Raw genomic sequence first — 19,517 nt, 5'->3', positions numbered from 1 at the left:
TTTGCTTTCTCTTGTCTATATGCATTATTACTTTTCCTTCTCTATATAGTAGGGCTTCTTCTAGTGAGACTTTTATTTTCATTGATTGCACTCGTCCTGTTCCCAGTAACAATGTTATAAAATAATATTTTTCTGTTTCTTAGCAAAACAATGCACTACATTGCTGATACTTTTGTAAACTCAGGAAAGTGTTCCTGTGTTTATTCTATCTCAGAAGTTTTATTTGTGGCTTGAAAGGCCAGAATTTTTTTTTTTTTTTTAAATGAAGACAGATTCTGCAGAAGTTTATGGCAGTGATCTCTGGAAAACTTTCTATTTCAAGGGCAAGCGAGCTTGCAAATTAAAGCACTTATCTCTTGCATCTGCTATTTCTGTACTTGCTGAAGAGAGTTGTTAACTGCTGTGTTTTAACACATTCACTAGTGACATTTCTTAAAGACTGTGTGAAATGGTAGATATTCAAGATTGTTTTTTCATTTTTATTTTTTTGATTCTCATTTGGGAAAGTAAGGCTGTGGTTCCACAGCGTGGAAGCTTGCTACCATCACATTGGGGAACTTGTTAGTTTCTTTTCCCTTCCTGCCCTGGCTGTGCTGTTGATCTTTTTTATCTGCTTGAGAACTTTCTGATACTTCCATAAGCCACTGGTGCTTGCTGAAACAACAGAAAAGTATTCAGCTGGTTTTGTTGGGTTCATTTTCGGCTGTTTAAGCACAGGAAGGTGCTTGCTAGCACAGGTGCTACAAACATCATGTCTCCAGGAGGAGGTTGCAGGTGGGGAAGGGGTCTGAAGTTCTTTGTTCTTGTGATAATCTCATAAATCTTGTGTGCCACTGAACTGGTGGCAATGCAGTAAATTAAATCTGAATATGCCTTTACTGTTATCAGTAGGTGCCAGCAATTTGTTCATATCCCCTGGGTTTTCTTGGTATTTGAATGGAAGCACGGTGAGCAAAACAAGGGAACTAATCCAGTTCGGTGTTACATGAATGCTATTCTTGACATGAGAGATGTGGCAAGGAAAAAGAAGCTAGGATATGAGGGAGGGTATTCTTGTTTTACCAGCTGGATAGATTAGTTGGATTGAAATGACCATCTAACCGTGTCCCGAGTGAATAAAAAGCACTTGATCTTTGTCTCACTTAGGTGGCTGACGTGTTCCCTAATGTGCCGTTGCAGAGATAATTAGCATGAATCTACTGCTGTGACACTGTGATGTTTTCCTTCAGAATGTAAAATTTTACAGTTTTGGCTGAAAACTTTGTCTCATCAGAAGAAAGTCTCTAAATTTATGGGCTAAATATATCAAAACTAGGCATTTGAAAGGTTAATTTAGAGATTGAAACTCGTTGTTTTGAATCATAACTTGTTAATGCCACAGTTCAGTTGTGTTTAAATAACAGAACTGCCAGCAATTGCCATGCAGATAACATCGGGAGATGCAGTTGCTGAGTTGTGCTCTGTGATTCCAGACTTCATCTTTTTAATCTGCACTCGATGCCTAAAGTTTTCTTTTTCAGCTGTTGATGTTGTTAAAATATATTGATTTTTTTTTTTTTTTTGGTGAAAAGATCTGCAAAGTGAAATAAAGGCATGCAACACAATAAAAAAGTGCTGGTGTTTTGAAAATAGTGTCTCTAGGTCTTTTCTTATCGCTTTACGGGGTGTATAACAGGCTATGCTCCCAAGATGGGTGCAGAGAGCTTTTTACACCATTCAGGATCCTTATAGTGCTATGCTTGGGAGTACTGGCCTCTGTTTACTATAAATAATGAGAATTCAGGGAAGAGACTTTCCAAGATAAATTATGATTCTGATTTCTGAGAGTATGATTGTTCAAAAAATGGGTTTTAAATAGCTTAAGCAGAAATGTTTTTCTAATTATCACTGGAATGTTAATGCCAAATTACCAAGCTGCTTTCGATTGTAGAGTAATTTCAAAAGTAACTTTTAATATTCTGTGGAAATATGAATAGGTTGTGTTGCTCTGTTTTGAATTTGGTGCTTTCCCAATGTAATCATGGCCTCTGTGTTGCCTCACTGATGAAAATGAAAAGATGGTTCCTTTCTAAATATTTTGTAAATGTTTGGTTTTGAGATTTTTTTTAAAAAAACCTTTAAATACTTGATAGCAAACAGAACTACATGAAGTAAATTTTGGTTTCTAGGCCGAATAGCACATTTCGGGTATAGAAACAGTTACTTCCAAAGATAATTCTTAAAATCAGGATTCATTTGAATTCTGTGATTTTTAGAAGAATTTGCAAGACCCAGGAATTATAGATAACATATGTTAGCTTTCTGGATTGTTTCTTCAAAATACTTAAATAACTTTTAACTGCTCCATCTGTGATTAAATTATTAATTTGAAACTTTCTTCCAGAACACCTCGACCTGTTGTTGTAGAACCAATGGAGCAGTTTGATGATGAAGATGGGCTCCCAGAGAAGTTAATGCAAAAAACACAACAGTATCACAAGTAAGTTGTATTTAGCTTTATTTTATAAAAATTGTTTATGTACTTAACTTGGTAAATATATGCTAATTTTTACTTTTGCATTTGTGTAACAGGAAGTACTGTTTCATATGTTCTGCTGTTTTGTGTCAAAAGGATTAAATACAACCTTGGCAAAATTTCCTAATTATAGTAAAATTCAGACTTGACTTGTTGGTTTAACATTCTGTGCATTTACTAAAGCAGGCAGATTCCTGGCCTACGCTGAAATCAGTTGGATCTTGTTGCCAGCCAAACTATAGTCTTTTATGGATTAGGGGTGTGGTCTAATCCTGCAGAGATTTGTTTGCCCACAGGTTTTTTTGCTCTCTGAATAGCCCCTTAACTGTTTGTGAAGTGAGTGGAGTGTAAATCTTTGCACCTTCCACGGTTCAGATAAAACTTTGAGTGAGTCTTGATCATGAGGTGGAAGAGAAGTCACCTAATTTGATAATAGTAATTTTTAATATTGAAGTTTGATTGCATTTTAGAAATCATGTTGCTGGGAGCTAACGTGCTTGTTTGGTACAGCTGTAGGACACTTCTTTTAAAAAAAATGTATTACTGTTAGTTACAGTATTAGTGTTAGAATGTGAAATAAAATGTTGGCACCTTTTAATGTTTAGAGGTTCTGGCTAATGTTCTGAGCTGTCTAGTAAGCTCTGATATTTGTTTGAATAACTGGTTTTATGAATTGCCTGCTTGCTTTAGAAGGCTGAACACAGTTAATCTAGCGTTGCAGCTAAGTATTTTGTACCGATGTAAATATGAATTTTTATCTTAAAATTATGTAAATTGAACAGATCTTTATTTGGACAGTTTCTCTGATTGGGTTACTTGTCTTAATAGCTGAATTAAGCTTTGACTGGTTTAGAGTGTAATCATCTGTCAGGTTGATATAAAGTCAGATCTACACTTGAAGTGATTGTTTATAAATTATTTGGCTGTTACAGCTGTTGATCTAAATGTGTCCTTCTGTACATTTTAACTGCAAAATTTTTATTAGGGAAAGAGAACAGCCTCCACGTTTTGCTCAGCCTGGAACATTTGAGTTTGAGTATGCTTCACGGTGGAAGGCTCTTGATGAGATGGAAAAGCAACAGCGTGAACAGGTTGACAGGAACATTAGAGAAGCCAAAGAGAAACTAGAGGCAGAAATGGAAGCAGCTAGACATGAGCATCAGCTAATGCTGATGAGGCAAGGTAAAATCAGATAATCTACTAGTATTAAATTTGTGTTGTCCTGGATTTTCTTTGTGTGTAGCATATTGAGCTGTATGTTAAACTTAGAGATTTTGCCAGACGCTATTTAATTAAATGCATTGAACTGAGAAAGAGGAAGTTATATTTCTCCTTACACGTATTCCTTGATGATTTACAGAGGTGGATTAAGAAACTGAGGAAGGGGTGATTGCCTATGTCTGTTGTCTTCACTTCTTAAATTTGTCTAGTGTAAGTCATTTATGTAAAGAATGGTAGCTTCACACTCATCAGTAAAATTATTTTCTGTTTTTGGTGTTGCTTATGGTGCTAGATAGGACTAAGTACTGTTTGTGAGTGACGTGCAGGAAAGAATAAAACATGATATCTTGTACTTCTTCTGGCTGTTCTGCGCACCTGTGGCATGATTTTAAATGTTCCAGTAGCTAATGTTACTTTTCATTTGAAACTCAGCTGAGAAGTACGATGTGTGCATAGTATTGTATGTATGTAACAACTCAAAATAACTCACAGTTGCCATGAATTTCAGTCATTCTTGAAATTTTAAGATCGTGCATCCCTCTCTTATAATTGTTTGGACATACTATATTCTGCTAGTGCTGGGGGGGGAAAAAGTTGTCTAGCAATTGCTTTCAAGCCCTGTCTTTAAGAATGGAGCTGGGTGGAGCTTGTGTTTCTTGGGCAGAGGGGACAGCAGCAGGTGAGTATCTGCTTGTTAGCTTTCTCCCCAAAACACATTTTTCCCAAAATGCTGTGGACGTGCAATCACTGCTTTCCAATCCAGAACTATTGAACTACTACTTGGTTTTAGGGCTGTATGACTGCTAAATTGCAAGACTTGATTGGATAAAGTTTAAATGTATTACAGATCTGTTGGAAAGGATCTGAAGGTTTGTTGCCTGAACAAAACACTGAAGTATTCTTTTTTAAATCTTAATTTAAGGGAGATCATGGCTACCTAAAAAAGAATTCTTATCCCTAAGAATGTTAGATTGTAAGACAGTACAATAATTAGCTTGATAAGCTGCATGGGAGAGCCCTTTAATTTTAAAGGGATTTGAACTTCTTGAGATTCGAAGTAGTGTGTGCATTTCAAAACTTAAACCCCTGTAACTCGTATGAGCTGTCTGCCGCAATTAATTTGCTTTACTTAAAGCTTACTATTAAGAAGGGACATTTTTGTTGGTAGTATGACTTCCCTATGTGAGACTGGTTTATCTTAATTTTTTTCTGCTGACTTAAGTGACATGGATTAGAGTATTCACTAGCACCTAAATGCTTGGATATATTGAATGTAAACACATAGTCTTTTAAAATCTGTTTTAAAACATCTTCATAACTGGAAAAGAGATTAAATGGAACACATTTCATCTTTTATGTAGGATTCTTAAATCTACTGCAATTGAAAGTTGTTGTTATGAAAAGGTTTACTTGGCCTGTTTTTTCTAAATACTTGCTTTTAGTGTGAAACCATACTGTTTATATATAAAGATCTGTGCTGAAATACAGAGCATAATAAAATAAAAAACTGTTTTGAAATGCTGAATAGTTATTGCAGCACCTCAAAGGACAACTGTCAAGTTGTTTCTTGGTTTATTTTCCAAGCAAAAAATGTTAAAGCATTTGGTTTGGCCGTAAGCATAGGTATATCTTACAGGTAGGTGAGGAATGTGAAGATTCATGTAACAATCACTGTAATACATAGTACAGCCCTCCCTTTTCAGTTAGACATACTCCTTTAATTTTGTGTATATGTGTGGCTGATATTGGTAAAGATGGTTCAGTGCTGAAAATACAGGTTGGATAAATTTACCCTTGACTTAACTAATTGTTAATATTTGACAGTGCTAATGATCTGGTTCTAGAACTTACACTCTTTAATTTTTTTAGAATTTATCCACCTGTTGCCTGTACTTCATGGCAAGGTTAGGGTTTACTTTTTCTTTAATAATCATGATGTAATCATGTTTTAAACTGAGACAAAGGGCTTTATGGTAAAACATGGGAGTACAGGTTAGGTATGTTTTGTGGATATCAGGGTTTCCTTTAAGGAAGCTGTGAAGGAAAAATATTCCTTTTTTTCAATATTTATTAAGTTTCAATTTTATATAAAAAAGGGAAGAGAATTACTCCTTCCATTAAAGACGTACTAAAACATGAATGTTCTTGGTGCTAATATTCTAGTGAGGAAACATGCTTTTTGTTAGTGTGGGAGGAGGGGTTTTTTCCTTCCCCTTGTGGTTAACAGAGGACTTCTTTTTGGTACCACATAACTTGGAATTTTGTTCATATAATTAGATTTCTGCTTATTCACCTGCAGATGTTTAATTTGCCAAGCTCTACAGGTTAAGAAACATTCCTTCTGTTTAATCTTGTCAACTCTCCAGCTTCAGTGTATATGAAAACAAAGTGGTGGGTTTTTTCTCTTGTATTTATTTTCAGTCATTAGCTGCTTCTAAATCTTGCTAGTCTGAACAGTGTCTCTGGGTGTAAGTTCAGACAATGCCAAGAATATTAATTATGTTAATGAGATTGTGTCACAGGGTTTTTGAGAGATGCAGTGAGACGTCAGAACCTAGAATTAATATTTTTGTACACCTGATGCACAAACCGCAGATTTAAAGCTGAATTCAAGTAGTATTCTGAAATATAGAATGCAATATATAAATTGTCAGGAGCTAAAAAGATGGGAAGAGTGAGCTTGCTAGAGTCTATATACTTCTGCAGATGAAGGTTTTACTGAAATTACTCTTTTGAGAGCTAGTAGGACTTGATTGTGTTCATTTAAGTACTCAGGTTTTTGTGGTGTGGTATTAATACTGAAGGTAGACATCATTCTTTTGATATGTGTAATTTTTCACTTTTAAGTGTCATGTTTTGACAGATTGAGTCAGAAGTAATTTGTAAAGCAGAATATGTGTTTCCATGTGTAAGTAAATTGGCTGATATTTCTCATCTATGTATTGGTGGTATGCTTCAGACTTTTGTAAATATTCTGTCATAATGGTGCTTAAATAGCTTATGAAAATACTGGAAAACATGACTGAATTTAACCAGAAGCTTCGTTCTTTTATCAGTTATATGGGAGCTGGGCATTTGTTTTCCGTTTTTAGAACCTGAAAAATCAGCAGCTAAAGCAACTTAAAAATCCTTTTGGACTTGATATTCTTGCTTGTAGGATTAAATTCTGAGGTGAGAGTACACTTCTAGCTTCTGCCCTCTGCTCTGCACAAGATTGAGGATAAAATTAAGACCTTGCCCTTTTTGTAAGCACAAGAGAGTGCAGAAGCTAATAATGTAATAATATAATAATAATGCTTCCTGTCTCTTTTTTTTTTTTTCCACAGCTGCTTTAGTGCAGGTTTTTTCTATTCAGAGAAAGGGCCTGTGACCAGCACGTTAGTCCAAAATTACTATCATTGCAGATCTTTTAATGTGAATGGCTCTGTTGCAGTCCAAACCTATAGATCTGTATTTTCATCTGACTAGTAAGGCTTTGTGCCAAGATTCTGTCATTGTCAAATGGTAGTGGATCAAATTTCTGTATTAAAATATTAATAACAGTAAATATAAATGAATTATTGTTGTTGTTGTTATTGTTGTTGTTATTATTGTTGTTGTTGTTGTTATTGTTAATATAATACAGTTAAAATACTAACACTTTCAGGAAAGACAATCAGAACTGTACTGTGGAAAAAAAAAAAGAGGGCACTGGGAAAAGTAGGAATTTACACCTTAAGTATTAAGGGGAGTAAGTGATAAATTTCTAGCAATTAGTGATAGAAAGTAGGAAATCCTGTACCAGTGTATTAACACAAGAAAAAGGGAATGCTACATAAATTTGAAAGAAAAAAGAACTGAAAAGGAAACATCTTTTCCCACAGTGAACAATATTGAGCATGGATGGAATGGGTCACTTCTTGATCTCAGTAAATACCCTGAAACAACCTAAAGGTTAATTTTAAAAGAAAAAAGTGCACTTATTATTCAAAATAATCTAAATGCTATTTTTAAAAAAAAGTGTGCTTGTGGTGTGCTCCCTGAGTATCAGGATAACAGTGGCCAAGCCTTCTATGACAAGCACAGTTGGAAAGAAGCAGTCCTCAGACTTTGTGATTTGAGTGAATCTTCAATGTAATCATATTCTGTTGAAGTGTGAAATTTGTTAATTTTGCAGAAGAGATTGGGAAAGCAAGCCTGCAAAATATGCTTGAGAAAGGACTTCTAATGTCAATAAGGATGCTGTGAGAGTAAAAATTTGATAATCTTTGTTAGAAAAGAAAACAAATAACATTGGGGCGAAATGTAGTGGTCATTGTAGTTGGTTTTGGATACTAAAGTAAAAGGTTAAGTTGTAATAATATATGCTGATGCATATTTTATTATTGAAGATGCCTTAATTTGTGTAGTTAAGAAATGCCTAGAGATGTGTGGAGTAGTTGAACTAAAGCATAAAAGGCATGTAATAGATGTTATAGTGGAATGTACCTCATGGTGTCTGTGAATAATGTCATGTGGCCAATATTTTATGAAGACAGAAAAGACAAACTACTGCTTTCTAACAAAAGGTAGAATTAATATGCATTGAAGACAGCATAAATTTCCGGTCAGAAATCAATAATGTGACTGATCAGAAACTAGTACAGCAAAGTGATCACTATTAATTGTGCCCTGCATTTTAAGAGCATTTTAAGATGTTTTTAAGAGAATACGGCTGTTCCTTTCTGGTAATGTTAAAAGATCAGTCATTTGTAAGTCGTGTGATAAATCTCTATGGAGGCTCAGATTGCATGCACTTGAAATTCAAACTGCTTTTTTCTGATGTGTGCCATGAGGTGGTCTGCAGTAGGTAGTGGAGTGTAAGCCCATATAGATTTTACTAGTTTGCTTGGTAGTGTAACTTTAGCAGTACACAGCATTGTGAGAAAATTGGTGCCTTGCCCTAGATGTAAAACCAGGATGTGATTTAAGAGTTTGAGAGTTTTTGGTCCTTTTCTTTGTTGGAGGACTTCAGATTTCTGTTCCCATAACTTGCTTTGGAGGCTTTGCCGGTCCTGTACCTTGCGGTGTTTGTGAGCTGTGGATCCAGTGTGTTTTTTCATATGCCAGACTTAGCATATGACAGGAAGAAAATGGTTAAATGCGTTGAGAAATTTCTTTAAAAATTGAATGTTAGACTTGTAATCTGACAGCAATAGCAATTTTTTGTGTTGCCACATTGTTGATTAACAGCTTTTATCTTTATTACATTTTTACTCCTGTTAGATCTCATGCGACGTCAAGAAGAATTGAGGCGTTTGGAAGAACTTCGAAATCAAGAACTTCAAAAACGCAAGCAGATACAATTGAGGTATTTTGTCTTCCACTGTGCAGCCATGGCAGGCAGCTGCTGTAGGCCTGTGTGAATTGTAGAGCTTACTTTTGATAATGAATCATGGAATGGTTTGGGTTAGAAGGGACCTGAAAGACCATCTAGTTCCAACCCCCCTGCCATGGGCAGGGACACTTTCCACCAGACCAAGTTGCTCACAGCCCCATGCAGCCTGGCCTTGAACACTGCCAGGGAGGGGGCAGCCACAGCTTCTCTGGGCAACCTGTGCCAGTGCCTCACCACCCTCACAGTGAAAAGCTTCTTCCTAACATCTAATCTAAATTTCCCCTCTTTCAGTTTGAAGTCATTACCCCTCATCCTACCACTGCACTCCCTGACAAAGAGTCCCTCCCCAGCTTTCCTGTAGGTGCCCTTTAAGTACAGGAAGGCCGCTATAAGGTCTCCCTGGAGCCTTCTCCAGGCTGGACAAGCCCAACTCTCTCAGCCTGTTATTGTAGGGGAGGTGTGGTAAAAATGAAATGTTTCTGCTGCTAAAATGTTCCTTTTCAGAAAGCATAATGCATGATGTTTCTGTTAATGTTCTTGAACAGAGAAGGGATCACTTATGCTAATACAAAAGAATGATTTCAGGTATTTCTTGAATTTTATAATTTCATATTTACTAGTTCTGTTGTAAATTTCCGAGCTTTCTAAATAGTGTAGAAATGTCTTAAAATAAATATAGGAAACAGATTTATGTTAGTCTTGTGACTGAAACATAGCTGCAATAGATATGAATGTGCTTCTAAGATTGATGGGCAGGTGATCTGCATGTGGAATAGTAGTATTGCAGCTTCATAGCCTGACATGACATTTTTGGGGGCAATTTCACTTGATAGTCTGTTATGTTGCAAACAATTTCTCCTTCAAGATCTCTTTCATACAGATACTTGTTTTCATGCCTCTGCTAAAATTTAATGAAATAGACATATCATCATGTTGGTTGAGTTTATGCTTTTTATGTTCAATATCACAAGAAATGTAGATGAGAAAAAAGAACAATACACAAACACATCTCGGGAGTTAAAAATGGGTCTTTTGGCAGTATTGGAATGTTTTAATTCATAGTGACATGCTAAAAACTGGAGTATTTTAACCTGCTTACTAATACGTAGCTGAAAGAACAGGTATAGAATGTACTGATATTGTAATTACCTGTATTCCGGTTCGGGGAAAAAAAAAAATTCAATAATATTCAAACCCATTAAGTGGAATAGATTAGTGCCTTACACTATATTAAAAAAAAAAAAAAAAATTAGCACTTGTGTTCCTATGCTTGATCTTATCTCCTGAGATTTAGTACGAGCCTGAACAGGTCAAGAATTTAATTTGACATAGTTTTTAAAAAATATTCTAGACATGAAGAAGAACATCGGCGTCGTGAAGAAGAGATGCTACGCCAGAGAGAACAGGAGGAATTACGACGACAGCAGGAGGGGGGATTTAAGCCAAATTTCATGGACAATGTAAGTAAAATTCTAATACAAAAGTACAGAATAAAAAAGATTTTTTTTTTATTGTAATATTTTTATATACTAGCTATTGAGCTGCTGCCTTGTTTACTGTTTTTCCTTCAGTGTTCCATTGTTCTCATGAGTGGAGTGGAACAAATATAGTACTGTAGTTACTCTCTTCTACGATGGCATCACTGTTATTTTTCCTACAAGCTGGTGATGTAACAGTTTGGTTAAGTGGAAGTGCTCAGATCATAATTTCCCATTTTTATTTGGGAAATGAATTTTTCCAATGAAATAATAGAATTTTTCTAAGTGGGAGGTCATCAGAGTAAATGATGTTTCTATGAGGAGGTGCCCTAGTTTGACTGAAGGTTTAAATTTTAAACCAGTTCAGGCTGTTAGCTTATTTGAATTGCTTATTTTGGTTTATGCTTAATTGATTAAGAATGTACTTCAGAAACAAAATGGGCAGCGTTAACTACATACGGAGCCTAAAATCACTCTCCCCTTTGACCCTACTGTAAAACTAGATGAGGAGAGCCTCAAAATCTTTACTAAAGGAGACTGAAAGATTATAAAGGTGGAAAAAAAAATTGTCTTCTATAATTTCTACATTATTTATATTAGTAATTTAGGTGTGTTCTGCCTCTGAAGACTCGTCCTGCAGGACTAGCAAAATGGTGGTATCTGAGGAGTCAGCTTCTAAATTTTCATGATGATCTATTTTGGTCAAGGGTATGATTTATTTTTTTTCTACCAACCAAAGCAGCTAAATTAACACAACCTGTATTGTGAATGCTTTTTTCATGTGAGAAGGATGCCTCTTACAGTTACAGCTGTTCTTAGTGAGGAAGTGATGTGTAAGCGATCCACACAGTACTCTCTTACATTATAACAACTGTAGTCTGCAGGAGGGAATTTTGCTCACCTTCACAGGTACATAAATAAAAAATAAACTGCTGGTTTCTCAGCTACTTTCTGATTTTGTGTTTTGTGGAAGACATACCTGTTTTACGTTCTATACCATAACATTTTCTGTAGGGGTGAGAAGAATGTATTATGTATGTTCTGAGTCATCCAGAGAGAAGTTAGAAAGTAAAAGATTTCCTGTTCTCAGCAGGACATCTTTTTTCCCATCCTCTGCCCCTCAGTGTTTTTAGTAAAAATGGGAAGGAAGAAAAATTGTTTCTCTGATGTTACTAGCAGCTATCAGGTTGATTTTGTTGATTGTGTTTTGAGAAACTTGCAGCGGAAAACAAGCAGTTATTTATTTCCATATGTGCTCACGCTGTAAAAGAAAACTGCTGTCAGCATGTCTTTTCTTTGGGGTGATAAAGATCAAGAATTCAAAACTCGTAATGTCCTGCAGTGTGTTCCCACATATTATTAAACATACTTCGTGAAACAGCGTAGACCAATTGTCTTATGTAATTTAGAAATAGCACTTACTGATTGTGACTTCTGTAGTGCCAAATATGAAGTTTCATTTCACCATAATATCTTCACGTAGCATCTTTTGGGGTGGCCAGACTTTCTTGACCCTATAAGCTACCTGGCAAGATCCTCCTGTGGCTGCTCTGTGAGACCCATGCTACTTGCTGCAGATCGCTGCAGGAAGGGAGTCAACCCACAGGCTTGAGATGGCTGTAGCTCCCTCAGATTCCGTTGCTGTTAGGAGATTGTGGCCTATATCCTGCAGCTTGGGGTGCTGGGGAAAACTAGATCATGTTGGCCACAGCAACCTCTACTGGTTTTCTTCTTGCAGCTGTCTTGAGATAATGTTACTTCGCTTCTGTGCTTGAATTGCTTGCCACAGTTTGGCCATCCTTGTGCTTATCTGCATCTTTAAATTCTGAACTCTATGTGAACAGAAACTATTCGAGTTGGTGTGCTGGATGTGGCGAAAATGTAGCGTAAGGAGGGAAGAGGAATGGTTCACATGGAAAGCACTTCAATCACTATGCATAATTTTTGCCACTTTTATATGATGAATTTTTGGGGGCGGAAGGTAAAGGTGGAAGAATGCTTTGGAAGAGTGTAACTTTCCCACTGAGTTGAATTACTGGAATTGTGTGTTCATCTGGAACTAATTAATACACTGCAAGAATATGTAGATGTGTCTGTGCAGTGACAGCCCTACCAAGTGTTACAAGTTATATAAAGGAATATATAGTACAGGTGGTGGTTTTTTTAACATCATGTGAAGTTGAAGTGGCATATACAATAATTAAAAATGCTTTCTCTAGTCTTCGGACTAGGCTTTAGTGTTGTGATCATGTGTTGACTTATGTTTTACTTCTAATGTCCTTTGACTCTAAAAGGAAAAATTGAAACAAAATTGGAAGTGATGCATTTATTTACTTTCTTTAGCAACTGTTTCTGATAATGTGTAGCTCTGAGCATGGCCTGTCGTTTCATGGGAGTTCATTATGTCTTTAGGTAACTGTAATTAAGTTGCATAGTGTGAATGGGAATTGAGAAAGCCTTTGCATTTTGCAGTAGAGGAGAATTGTAAACCATTTCTGGAGATTGCAAAATGATCCATCAAATCTTTTTTCAATTTAGTAGAACTTCTTATACAACTAAATTTTTTTTATTTATTCTTACTAATACTTGTTTACTGTGAACAGACTTCATTTGATAATTACTTCTAGTCTCAGATTACCATTGTAGATATGCTGAAAAAAGTTACTGTCTGTTTGAAAAGTTGCCTCTTGGTGAAAATTATATTTTATGATACTGGTGGATAGTTTTTACCATATCAGGTCTTGATAAACTCTTTTGGCCTAATCTTTATAACATATTGAAGTATTCTGCCAACTGTGTATTTAAAAGGAAACCAATAATTGTTTCTAATCCTTGTTTTTGTTTCTTAAAAGCTTGAAAAGTAAGCTTCATTCACTTATATCCTATCCCTTTTTACTGTTCAGTATAAAAGAAGGACATAAATGGTAAGTGCATGACAGCCAGAACTGTAACCTCTCATATAAGGCTGCAGTATTAGGCTTTCCTGTTTAAAGTTTCTTTCTGTATCTGTTCCCTAACTTGTTAAACTTTGATTTTTCAGTATAACTACTTTTGAAAAACATCTTATAATCAAGTTTAACGCAGTTACCAGTTACTTGGTTTAGTTACAGATGATAAACATATTTTCTGTATGGAGATTTCTCTTCCAGAAGCATTCTTGTTCATGGTGATGCTTGTACATTAAAAAATTGATTGCATTGCTTGTTAATCTACTGGGCAGCCTAGTGGTGCCTAAACAATTTATTAATCTAGTTGTGTGATCTCTAGTAGATAAGTTGTTTTTTCCCTTTGTAAAAGTCAGTTGAAATCTGCTGTTGCAGCTCAATATATATGCATTCTAATTTAATGATAGGTTAATCAGGAAACTTGCTAATATGTAATATTTTTGTAATTTTTATTTTGCATACATATTTCTTGCTGAAAGAGGAGCTTGCTGATGATGATTGGAAACAGTATTTTATTTTTCAGCAGCACAATTTTTAATTTTTTTTTTCAATAATAGTACTTCTGAGTGCTAGTAATACAGTAATTATTCAAACTGTGCAATGGTTACTATCCAGTTGTGAATGGCTTAGGTAGATTTACATTGTTGAATCTTAATCAGAGCCTTTTTACCAAATAATTCCGGTTCCAGGAACTACTCCCATTCCTGTCACCAACTTAAAAGAGTGATTTGGATTTAGGTTATTGAAATTGTTTTCATGTGTCTACAAAAGAGACCAAAATATGTAGGAGTTGTGGTCTCAGTTTTATGCTGCACAAATTTAATTCTGTAGTAACACTGCAAAATAGTGTCGGGTGTGTATTGTACTTAATGAAACAATAGCTATGATACAGGCCTACAGCTTACAGCTGCTCTTACTGATGATATAAAGAGGGAGTTGAGATTTTTCAGTGTCATTATCCTCTTCCCTCCAGGGAAACTCCCCCTTTTTCAAGTGTAACTTGCAAATGTAAGGAACTTTCTTGTGAATTCATCAGTTTCAACATCTGAATGCTTACTATTCTTTCATATAAGACTTTATATATTAAATACTTAAGTTTTTTTGTCTCCTACTCTTTTCAAGAGTTATTTCTAGATGTTGTTTTTCTTTCCTTTAATTTTTCTTACAAAGAGGCCCTGTTGCTCAAGTATGTTGGATAAGTATCTGCATAAAGTGGCAGCTGCTAAAGCAGTGGAGATTGCCTCAGCAGCAGAGATTGTAGTGGACTTGGATCAAAAGCTGTAAGACAGATGAGAGCAAGGGAGTAAAAAAGCACATCCCAAAACAATGCCAGAAACTGGATTGAAAAATACCACAGATATTTAGTCTTTTCTTGTAAGAGTTTTGTCCTTAGAGCGGTTTATAAGTGTTTTATAAATGTATAGCAGTTACTATTTTGAGCCTACTGAGGTATATCCCTCACTTGTACATTCATTTGCAAGTTAAGTAGTAGACATATTTGCAACAAGACTGTCAGTTAGATTTCTTTGGACTTTTGTAATTCAGGAATATTTTTTGCACTTGTTGGCTCTTACGTGAGTAGAACTGCGTTTGTTTTTTTTCCTATCTTCTGATTCCATTATGCTCAAAAGCCCCAGTTATGTAAGAAGTTTGAATTTTCACTTAATGCACAATTGTGGCCTACTTTAATTCAGAACTAAACTAAGCTAAGGCAGATTTCCAATAATAAATAAATTAATAAAAATTTCCAGGGATCTTTTCAAATTTGATCTGCTTTCTACTATAATAAATTTTGGTTGTTTTATCTTGATAGCCTGCTGTACTTAATGAAGCTGATGGTGGTGAAGTTTTGTAAGGTTGTGTGAATAAAGTCTGTGTTTCTTCACAAACTGCTAAAAAGCGAAGGTGCTTTATAAAAGCTCTTTTGTAGAAGGTTGGGAGAGATGAATTACCTCCTTATTGCAATCCAGCATACATACTTGTGGAAGAAGTAGTTAATGTTTGACACATTAAAAGCCTTTTAAGGTAAAACTAGATTGGAGAAAGGCAGATCATTAAATATGCAACTGAAAAAAACCAACCTGACAAAACATTCCTGCTTTCTTGGCAGTGGTTTTACTTCAGTGATCAAGTTTCTTCCCATGCATAAAGCGATATGATAGGCTAGGCCTTTGAGCAAGCGGTTATAAATATGCAGTTTGTGGTTTTGTGGGTGGTCTTAGTTTTGGCAGTGGCACTAAATTTTATTTTTGCAGGATTGCGGTGATATGTATCAGTAGACATATACTTCAATCTTGCATTTCTTCTGTTGGTTCTCAGTGGTTAGATACTAAATTTGGTGCTTTAGGTAAGAATAATAATTCCTTACAGGCCTTTTTCACATAGTATTATTTTCAGAAACTAAATACTTTATCTGCTTTTAGTACGAAAAGACAGTGCATAAAAATCAATGCAGAACTTCAGCCATCTTTTTGTAGAGTATTATATGTTTGTATGCATAAACTGAAGCTGTTCATGGAATAAGAGATTTGTTGGTTGTAAGTATTTATTTCATGAGCATTTTAGGATGGTTCATAGTTAACTTTCTAGATTGTTTTTCTATATATTAAGGATGCTACTTAAGTTAATTTTCCAGTAATGGAGCAAATAGTCATTACAATGTTACATTTAATTTCTAACTTTGTATTTCAGTATGTGTGAACTGTGAATATTTAGGGTAGTGTGATAAGTTTTCCTTGTGTTGCATTATAGATATTTAGGAGACTAAAATCTTTTACTCTGTTGCCATCATCTAATGTTTGCACAAAGTACTTTAGAACATACTAATCTTTATTTCATGTGAACTTGCGAACAGAACAAGTGACCATTCATAAGTAATTTTTTCCCTTAATGGTCTGTCAAATGTGCATAAGTCTCTGTTAAGAATTTAGGTATTGTGGTACTGTTTGTAACCGTTCCTGGGTTTGTTCTCTTCTACAGTAATTGATAAGGAATTTTTCTGTCCCTGTTCTTTAGGTTATCTGGTTTTGTTTATAACTTAATTTTCTTTCAGTAAGACTGATGGATCAAGAAAATGAAAGAACACTTGTCAGATGCCTCATATGTAATGGCAAAATAATGTCAGTCCTTGTCAGTCCTAGTGTTCCGTGAGGCCTCAGATTTAGCAGATGCCATTTTTGTTCAATTATTAATGGAAAGACTTCAAATGCATCTGGTATGCTTGTTTATAGAATACTCCATTTACATACTTTGCTTCTCCTATTTTATGGGTTTTACAGATAAAAATGAAAAAATCTATTAAAGAGCAGATGTACTACGTCTATATTCCATATTTTTAATATAGTTTCTGAAAATTGTAACTGCTCACAAGTTAAAAAAAACTACTTATCTAACTTAAGTTCCTCAAATACTGGGTTCTTCAGTTTTTCATCTTCTGACAAGTGAGAATGAGACTTTTATAAATAATTTAGAAAAATCCTTTATTAATGTGTTTGATAAATGCCCTACATATTTTGAAGAAGCTAAAATTAATGTTTGCTTTAATAATTTTCATTTTTTCTTCCTCAGCTACTGGAGTTAAGTTTGACTTGGAGTTTGTACACGTATTTACCCAGGCTAAGAAGAAACTAACTTTCAGTTTCAGTTATCTACTTGGTACCTATTTTGGACTCATCCACCTGTCTAAATCCTGAGATCTTGGTGGCAGTGAGACTTGCAGCCAAAATAAGTTCCTCTGCTTAGAAAAGTTTGCCTGTATTCAAAGGGTCTGTGTTTAAAGAAAGAGTAAAACACCCAAGAAGCAATAAGTGAAATTCCTGTAGAAATTTTTTGATACGAGGAAACATGTTACTAGATCTGTTGCTTAGTGTGAGGAGAGCTTATTTATAGATTTGGTTTCTCTCTCAAGAGGTAGTGCCTTCTGAGTAGTTGTTGTTTTTTTTTTTCTTAGTGTGAGCTATAAGCCCCTGACCTTTTGCTTCCGTAGCTCTCCGAGTAGAAAATTTTAATTTTGCTAATGCAGTAAACTGAGACATAGACATTAACTTGGCTTAGTGACGTTGCCTGTCTCTTGATACCAGGCTAAATGCTTTTTTTTTTTTAATTAAAATATTTCGGGTTTTTCTCATGAATATTTCACAAGCCTTCTTTCTGTAGTGTAGGTATCAGGTAGGTTTATCTCATTAACAGACCTAATGCTTGGTTTGAGTTATTAAATCTTCCATGAAGAATATGGAATTTAAGTCTGGTATTTGTCTTCCATCAAGTCTTTCTTTAGGTTCCATGTTAATTTTCCAGAGATGAGCTGTTATTGTTAGGTGAATTAGCATTTCTAATAAGTAGGGTGCTTTGGAAAAAAAAAAAAAAAAAAAGAGATTCTGTGGAGCTGTTTTGTAACTGTTCATATATAGGGAAGTTAATGTCTTGGATAATAGAAATTAATATTTAGAGTCCAATATATTTAAGGTTTACCATTTAAGCATGTTTTTCTCAAACATTATCTTAGAATCAGAATAGTTCAGGTTGGAAGTGACCTTTAAAGGTCATCTAGTCCAACCCCCTGCAGTGAGCAGGGACGTCGTTAGCTAGATCAGGTTGCTCATAGCCCCGTCCAACCTGACCTTGAATGTTTCCAGGGATGGGGCTTCTGCCACCTCTCTGGGCAACCTGTTCTGTTATTTCACCACAGTAATCATAAAAAATTTCTTCCTTATTTCTAGTCTGTATCTACCCTCTTCTAGTTAAAACCATTACCCCATATCCTGTTTCTACAGGCCCTACTAAAAAGTCTGTCCCCATTATGATTTCCTACAGCAGCTAATGGCTCACTAATTTAGGCTTAGCATTGTGTAGGATGTTTTGTACATGATGTGAAGCACATTGCTTTTACTGGTGTTGCTGAATGCCATTTTGTTGATATACTTGTGGCCGGTTAGCCGGTAAGTGTCTCTTCTAAATGTATTGATACAAAAGATCTGAAAAAGATGCTATAATGTCAAAATTAAGTTCTTCAGGCTTTGTTTCTGTTCTGTATGTAGTGCTAGTTTTTATAATCCTTTAAAAATTTGATGTACTTACAGAGTCTTTGTGTTCATTCCACCCCTGCCCTTCCTCAATTGTTAAGCATTTGTTGATCTATAGGTGAACTTGCATGTTCTTTAGGTAAGAACCAGCTGTTCTTGTTTGTCCCTGTTCATTGTGATGTCCATTGTGTCCCTAACAAGATTCTGACTTTTGGGTCTATAGTACCTAAACAAAATCGTAGTTTTTGTTAGTTATCTTGATGAAAGCAGACATTGTAGCTTAGGAGTAACTGTGTGTGGACTTGGGTCAGGGGATTTAGCTAGAAAGAAATATTTCTTAATCTGCTTGGATTTATTCAGATTAAAAGACTAAATTGCCTGGTACAATGTTTATTCTTTTCCTCTGTCAGAAAACTGTTTATTCAAATGGTAAGCATCTTTCTTTATTCAAGTCTACCTCATCTTGCTCCTGTTTTACATTAAATGGCCTCCAAGTTGTATAAAATACTAGCTGGAAAACTCTGGAGCCTGGTTTTGTGCCAGAAAGTTTCACTGATGGTTCTTTGTTCATGTTTTGTATGTTTAAGTGCTGTATGCGTGGTCAGGCCAGAACTTTGTTGGGGAAATCTTAAACATTGAAGTACTCTGATTGTAAGCAACATTCATAATATGTATAAAAGACTACATATGTTCATGAGAAGTTTTTCCTGCAGGACCTCTTTGTAGCAATGAAAAACTTTGGCTTTCAGCTTCCTTTTGGTGAATACTTGCATACTCTAATTACTTGGTAACTCAGATCGGTTACAGGACAGCAACTACAATTGGGCTTTCTTTTTGGTTACCCTTTAGTCAGCATATATAATATCTAGTTGATGAGGAAAAATTAATAAAAAGTCTAGCAAAGAGTCATATTTAGTGTACTGTGGCTATAACTAGTGCTGCTTTTAAAGTTTTTGAAGTTGATTTTGCAGTGTTATATTC

The 19,517-nt window shown here is 35.3% G+C and overlaps 1 protein-coding gene across 1 annotated transcript in view; it reads left to right on the top strand.

Annotated features, from left to right (window-relative positions):
• The window catches only part of PSPC1 (paraspeckle component 1), a 40,452-nt gene that overhangs the window by 2,929 nt on the left and 18,006 nt on the right, over positions 1–19,517 (top strand). Inside the window, exons 3-6 of the mRNA XM_009955300.2 lie at positions 2,384–2,479; positions 3,501–3,697; positions 8,981–9,065; positions 10,444–10,552. Of these exons, the coding sequence (XP_009953602.1) occupies positions 2,384–2,479; positions 3,501–3,697; positions 8,981–9,065; positions 10,444–10,552 (487 nt within the window). The remainder of the gene's footprint in view (positions 1–2,383; positions 2,480–3,500; positions 3,698–8,980; positions 9,066–10,443; positions 10,553–19,517) is intronic.

This window comes from Leptosomus discolor, chromosome 1, assembly GCF_034619465.1.
Source record: "Leptosomus discolor isolate bLepDis1 chromosome 1, bLepDis1.hap2, whole genome shotgun sequence".
Lineage (NCBI taxonomy): Eukaryota > Metazoa > Chordata > Aves > Leptosomiformes > Leptosomidae > Leptosomus > Leptosomus discolor.
Note: the sequence above shows the minus strand (reverse complement) of the source record. Positions and strands in the feature narration are given on the sequence as shown.